Raw genomic sequence first — 7,052 nt, 5'->3', positions numbered from 1 at the left:
GGCCAGCCGAGCACTCAGAGCTCATGGGGGACGGGGACGGATTTCACCACGTCAGCCGCACTGGGCGCCTGCCGCAGCCAGGCCCCAGGCCGGCTTCCCCACCGGGGCCAGCGGACAGCGGGCTCCAGGGCTCACCCCCCAGCGCCTGCATCAGCACTCTCCAGGCAACCCCCAGGGACACACACGGCTCTCCCCGCGGGTCTGCCCACACTCTCCAGCGGAGAGGAAGGGGCCCTCAGGGAACATTTAACACCCGTCAGGAGGCTCCCCGCCGGGGCAGAACCTGGGCATCCCACCCAGTGTCTGACCTCCACCAGGTCCCTGGGAGGCCTGGCCCAGCCCCCTCCCCAGGGGCTCACAAAGTATTAGACCTGTTTCAGAGGTGAGAAGGGTCAGGGTCAGCCACGACACTCCCAAGGTCGCACTGCTGGGAGGGCCCACGTCTATAAGACTCCCAACCCCAGCTCTCCCACTGTGCCCTGGGCTCTTCGTGAAATCACGCGCACAGCTCACGGTTAAACAGACACGCTCCAAGGGCTGTCGGGGAAAAAGGGACCCATGCAGATCTCCAGGAAAAGAGCAGAAGAGCAACACGTGATCTCCCTCTCTTCTGACTTTTCCATTTAAAAAGTACCAAGTGGAAGTAAACCAAATTTCATACTTTCCGGACAGGGCCAAACACCATGTGGATTTAAGGGAACAGATTAAACGGCTGTGTTTAGAATAAAACATCACTGAATGCTCATTACGTCTAAGACCACGTGAGCCTCAGCAGGAAACACAAAAGGATGCTTCCACCTACCCCCGTTACCAAGGTGTGAGACGTAACAAAATAACAGAAGGATTGTGTTTATTTGAATTCGGTACTAGAACCAGGTGCTGTGAAGCATGAAGGCTACCCGGAAAGTAGGGGCCAGACTCCAGCCAGGCTGGGACCACCAGGATGTATCAGGGTGAAACATCGACCAGAGAGCAGAGCCCACAAACCCGATCTGCCTGACGGCGAGTCCCTGTAGCTTCTTGGGGACCTAGAATCTTTCAGCTGCCCAAAGAAATCACTGCTTGAAACCAGAGATCATTGAGAAAGAGGAATCAGTTATCCAGTACTTACCATTCTCCTTCGCTATGACTGAGCTGAATTTGATACACGTTGCTCATCTTAACCTTTAAATTCCCTTCATCATCCTCTTCCAAAGGTAAAAAAGTTACAGCTCCACTGAGGACATCTGGGGAGAAAGAAGATAGGGATGATCAATTCAAACTGCTTAGTTCAGGGGCTCACTGGGAGTGGTCTTAAAAGCACAGCACTGAATCCACCCCCATCACTGTGCCTTCAACCCCCAGGGCTTTTCCCCACTTGACTGACCACAGTGACTATCCTGGTCATGGCTGTATCTCCACGCCTAGCCTGCCCCGCTCTTCACTGAGACCCACGTGAGCATGCAGACATCCACGTCTGAAGGCCTTGTGAGCATGGATGTGCTCATACCACAGGCCGGGAGAGTTCAGCTCAGTCTGTCAGTGGGGTCCGACTCTTTGTGACCCCATGGACTGTAGCACACCAGGCCTCCCTGTTCATCACCAACTCCCGGAGCTTGTTCAAACTCATGTTCATTGAATTGGTGATGCCATCCAACCATCTCATCCTCTGTTGTCCCCTTCTCCTCCCGCCTTCAATCTCTCCCAGCATCAGGTTCTTTTCCAATGAGTCAGTTCTTCGCATTAGTTGGCCAAAGTATTGGAGTTTCAGCTTCAGCATCAGTCCTTCCAATGAATATTCAGGACTGATTTCCTTTAGGATGGACTGGTTGGATCTCCTTGCAGTCCAAGGGACTCTCAAGAGTCTTCTCCAACACCACAGTTCAAAAGCAGAACTGTAAAAGGTGCTGAAAGCCGAGGGCTCCTAAACAAAGTGTGATCATCAGGATTAGAGAGGGTCTCCAGGATGAGGGGACACCTGGGAAGAGGCCAGCAGTACTGGGGGGCGGGGGTAGAGGTATGCACCCACCAGCAGCTCAGCATCACGGCTTCTGGACAGAGCCGCGTCCAGAGCAGCCCACACCCTAACCCCAGAGCCTGTGGCCACACAGTGTTATGCAGCGGAAGGGACCCACACACAGGCCAGGGTTACGGTGTGGGCCTGCGGAGAGAAAGAGGGCACCCTGGATTGCGCGGGGCGCCAGAAAGCTGAGAAGTGTGTCCAGCTAGAGGCAGAGGCGATGCAGCAGCAGGAGAGACCACCGAGGCTCGAAGCCCGAGAAGGATCCGGCACAGCTGCCAGCTCTGGCGCGCAGGGAGGCCGTTTTCCTCATCCCTTTCACTACTGGACGCCTCCTGACCGCTCATCGTCCCGCCCTCCTTCACCTTCTCCCCCAAGCCTTCCAGACAACACTCCAGTCAACAACCCCACCCTCTGTGTTAAGGATCCACATTTCTACGTGCCCCCTCCATAAACAATCTACAGCCTCCCTAGGGCATATGAATTTGAGCAAACTCCGGGAGACAGTGGAGGTCAGAGGAGACTGGCATGCCGCAGTCCATGGGGTGGCAAACAGTCGGACAAGGCTTAGTAACTGAAGGACAACAAGGCCGTCATGACGAAACAGGGAGAATAGGTGCCTTTAGTCCTTTTCACTTACTGACTGCTTTTTAACCCAGTCACATCCCCTGCCAAAGATGCTCTCCTGGACCAAACTCTAGGCATGCTCCTCTGTCTCTAGGGTTCAGCCATGGCCCATGAAGGCGGGAACAAACACGGTCACTGCTCCCAAGAACTCAAGGCCACATCCCGAGCGTGACGCTGGGCCCCCTGAAGTGCCCACTTGGGAAAACGCAAGGCTGACAGAAGAACAGACTGTTCCAGCCCATACCTGAAGATGGGGTTGCTATGACCCCAGCTTCTGTGGGAGGGGAGGACCTAACTTCAGAAGGCACCAGTTAGCAAACCCCCGGTTGGCTCTGCATGACCTATCCCCCACCTTTCCTGCTTTTTGTTAATCTTTAACCTCCCTCACAACACTGCCCCATTCTCTTCTTTCACTCTCCCTGTAAAACGCCCCATCACTTCTTGCACTAAGCAGAGTGGAGTTAGGTTCACGCTGGACTCTCCTCCCTACCATGACAAGCCTGCGCCTTCTCAGTTGCTCAATCGGTGTCTGACTCTTTGAGACCCCCATGGACTGTATAGCCCGCCAGACTCCTCTGTCCACGGGGATTCCCAGGCAAGGATCCTGGAGAGGACGTTGCCATTTCCCACTCCAGCGCCTGACATCCTATCACCAATTAAAACCCATCCCTGCCACCGTAACTTGTGCCTGCCTCTGTGGGGAATCTCTTGACAAATTGCCACTATCGGAAACACACTCTTTATACCTTGAACGACCATTTCTCTTCTCGGACCACGAAGCGGGCAATGCAGGTTCGTTTTGGGGATGACGGTTCTGAGCACCAAGTCGAGCTCGCGCCGACCCTCTGGCGGCGATCCTGCCCCGGAGCGGGTGAGGAAGGCTAGCACCTCTCGATTGTCGCCGGCGAGGCTCTGAGCGAAGACGTCCCAGAGAGCACCCAGGTCGGCGGCGGGGAGGTCGCCCTCCCGGGCTGCAGCCTTGCCGGGTTGCCCGGGGGTCCCTGAGAGCTGAGTCGCGGCGGCGGCTTCCCCGGGCTCCTCCTCTGGCTGGCGCCGGCCCTGGGCCTCCTGGCGGCCCTGATCGGGGCTTGCTGTCGGTCCAGGCCCCGGGCCCGCGTCGAGGGAACGCCAGACGGGTCCCGGCCCCGCGTCGGGCCCACATCCCCCCGCCTCCGCAAGCCTCTCGGGCTCGGGGCCTGCACTGGGCCCTGGGTGGGTGTGCCCGGTCTGGGGCAAGGAGACGCTCCGCCGGGCCTCCAGGCGGACGCCACACAGCCGCTTGTTGGCCACCTGCGGCCTCTCCACCCACACGGCCACCGCCGCCCAAAAGCCGCCCGGGAGCAGCCGCGAACCCGGGTCGCTCACCGCAACCCTACCAACCTCAGCCATGACCAACCCTAGGCTCCCGGGCTCAAGCGGCGCGCGGCGATGACGCAATGGCCTGGTGCGGCCCTTTGGCGTCACGGGGCGGGGCGCTGGGGACCGGAAGTGAGAGGGAAAATGGCGGACCCATCGCTTCTCTTGTTTTGAGTTTCTTGGCGCGTGGTTCTGGTGGAGAGTTATGAGCTGAGGAATATAACGTTTGCTCAAAGGTCCTCCTAGTCAAAGCTGTGGTTTTCTCCGTAACCATGTAGGGATGTGAGAGTCGGACCATAAAAAAAGCTGAGCGGCCAAGAATTGATGCTTTTGAACAGTGGTGTTGGAGAAGACTCTGGAGAGTCCCTTGGACTGCAAGGAGATCCAACCAGTCCATCCTAAAGGAAATCAGTCCTGAATATTCATTGGAAGGACTGATGCTGAAGCTGGAGCTTTAATACTTCGGCCACCTGATGCAGAGAACTGACTCATTTGAAAAGACCTTGATGCTGGGAAAGATTGAAGGCGGGAGGAGAAGGGGACTACAGAGGATGAAATGGTTGCATGGCATCACTGACTCATGCACATGAGTTTGAGTAAACTCTGGGAGTCAGTGATGGACAGGGAGGCCTGGTGTGCTGCAGTCCATGGGGTCTCAAAGAGTAGGACACAACTGAGTGTGTGAACTGAGTGTGTGTACCCCCAGTGACTGAACGGGGGGCACATTCAACGGTGTTGGTGCCGACAGTAACGTGACCCGAGTTGACTTTTGGAGAATTCTGGCTGTGGTGTATTTATGGAATCATTAAAATTATTCCTGTGTCTGGAATCTGGTTGTGTCCATATTGGTTCCTGATCAACGTCAAGGAGCCCATGTTTGTGAATGTTCAGGATTAGTCCTCTTATGAGAGCTCCTGCGTCTGTATTTCACTCTGGCCTTGCTTTCTTGTGTGAGAAAGTTGTGGCCGATGCATTCCTGCATCTGAGTGCTGCCCTGTGGTGTTTATTAGGACAGGTGGTCAGCTGTCACCCACCTGTCCCCAAGTGAGAGTGTTAGTCGCTCAGTTGCATCTGACTGCAACCACATGGACTGTGGCCCTCTAGGCTCCTCTGTCTTGGAATTCTCCAGGCAAGAATACTGGAGTGGGTAGCCATTCCCTTCTGCAGAGGATCTTTGCCCAGAGGTCAAACTGATCTCCTGTGTTGCAGGCAGACTCTTACTGTCTGACCCACGAGGGAAACGCTGTGTCCAAAGAGGAGCAGAAAAGGGCAGCTACTGCCAGTGTAGGCGAACATCACCTTCACGGTCTGTAGAATCTGGTGACTGAAACTGTTTACCTCAGACTGGGACTGAACCCACATGGCTGAGACTCAAACCCAGCCAAAACCCACAGTACGTGGTTTCAGGACCTCATGAAGCTCAGGTTCTTGATATCTCATCACGGGATGAATTCAATGAGAGACCAAGTGATAGGTAAGAAGTGGATTTATTCAGATACAGAGAGAAGCAGACTCCACAGAGTGTGGGCCATCACAGAAGGCAAAGGTGGCCATGAAATGTGGCATGGTTAGTTTTTATAGGCTGGGTAATTTCATATGCTAACGAGTTGGAGGACTATTCCAACTATTTTGGGGAAGGGCGGTGGAGATTTCCTGGATTTGGACCATCACCCACTCCTTGGTCTTTTAACAGTCATTTCACTTGCTGATTCAGGATCAAGGTCTAGTCCTGTTTGCCATCTTGGTCCCATTTGATTTTAATCAGTTTATGTTGTGTCCTTGGGGTGTGTCATTTTTTCAGAAGTTGTGCCCTGCCCCTTTCCCTCCTGTTCAGATCAGATCAGATCAGTCACTCAGTCCTGTCCGACTCTTTGCGACCCCATGAATCGCAGCACGCCAGGCCTCCCTGTCCATCACCAACTCCCAGAGTTCACTCAGACTCACGTCCATCGAGTCAGTGATGCCATCCAGCCATCTCATCCTCTGTCGTCCCCTTCTCCTCCTGCCCCCAATCCCTCCCAGCATCAGAGTCTTTTCCAATGAGTCAACTCTTCACATGAGGTGGCTAAAGTACTGGAGTTTCAGCTTCAGCATCATTCCTTCCAAAGAAATCCCAGGGCTGATCTCCTTCAGAATGGACTGGTTGGATCTCCTTGCAGTCCAAGGGACTCTCAAGAGCCTTCTCCAACACCACAGTTCAAAAGCATCAATTCTTCGGTGCTCAGCCTTCTTCACAGTCCAACTCTCACATCCATACATGACCACAGGAAAAACCATAGCCTCCTTTGTTGGCAAAGTAATGTCTTTGCTTTTGAATATGCTATCTAGGTTGGTCATAACTTTCCTTCGAGGAGCAAGCGTCTTTTAATTTCATGGCTGCAGTCACCATCTGCAGTGATTTTGGAGCCCCCCAAAATAAAGTCTGCCACTGTTTCCACTGTTTCCCCATCTATTTCCCATGAAGTGATGGGACCAGATGCCATGATCTTCGTTTTCTGAATGTTGAGCTTTACGCCAACTTTTTCACTCTCCACTTTCACTTTCATCAAGAGGCTTTTGAGTTCCTCTTCACTTTCTGCCATAAGGGTGGTGTCATCTGCGTTTCTGAGGTTATTGATATTTCCCCCGGCAGTCTTGATTCCAGCTTGTGTTTCTTCCAGTCCAGCGTTTCTCATGATGTACTCTGCATAGAAGTTAAATAAGCAGAGTGACAATATACAGCCTTGACGTACTCCTTTTCCTATTTGGAACCAGTCTGTTGTTCCATGTCCAGTTCTAACTGTTGCTTCCTGACCTGCATATAGATTTCTCAAGAGGCAGATCAGGTGGTCTGGTATTCCCATCTCATTCAGAATTTTCCACAGTTTATTGTGATCCACACAGTCAAAGGCTTTGGCATAGTCAATAAAGCAGAAATAGATGCTTTTCTGGAACTCTCTTGCTTTTTCCATGATCCAGCAGATGTTGGCAATTTGATCTCTGGTTCCTCTGCCTTTTCTAAAACCAGCTTGAACATCAGGAAGTTCACAGTTCACATATTGCTGAAACCTGGCTTGGAGAATTTTGAGCA

The 7,052-nt window shown here is 53.4% G+C and overlaps 1 protein-coding gene across 1 annotated transcript; it reads right to left on the bottom strand.

Annotated features, from left to right (window-relative positions):
• Positions 1-317: 317 nt before the first annotated feature.
• LOC105004682 (probable tRNA (uracil-O(2)-)-methyltransferase) lies at positions 318-4,031 on the bottom strand. Its single transcript, XM_010862361.1, has 2 exons — positions 3,373-4,031; positions 318-1,226 (listed from the first exon to the last, which is right to left on the bottom strand). Exons 1-2 carry the CDS (start codon positions 4,013-4,015, stop codon positions 1,108-1,110), a joined length of 762 nt encoding a protein of 253 aa, XP_010860663.1. The 5' UTR covers positions 4,016-4,031; the 3' UTR covers positions 318-1,107.
• Positions 4,032-7,052: the final 3,021 nt, after the last annotated feature.

Source organism: Bison bison, unplaced genomic scaffold (assembly GCF_000754665.1).
Source record: "Bison bison bison isolate TAMUID 2011002044 unplaced genomic scaffold, Bison_UMD1.0 scf7180017858088, whole genome shotgun sequence".
NCBI classification, from domain to species: domain Eukaryota; kingdom Metazoa; phylum Chordata; class Mammalia; order Artiodactyla; family Bovidae; genus Bison; species Bison bison.
This window is presented reverse-complemented; position numbering and strand designations above follow the sequence as displayed.

Excerpts from the sequence above, each read along its gene's own strand:
- LOC105004682 (XM_010862361.1), bottom strand. The coding sequence starts at position 4,015 with ATGGCTGAGGTTGGTAGGGTTGCGGTGAGCGACCCGGGTTCGCGGCTG. Across the intron at positions 1,227-3,372 it reads AAGAGAAATGGTCGTTCAAG|ATGTCCTCAGTGGAGCTGTA; the intron begins GTATAAAGAGTG and ends CTTTCTCCCCAG.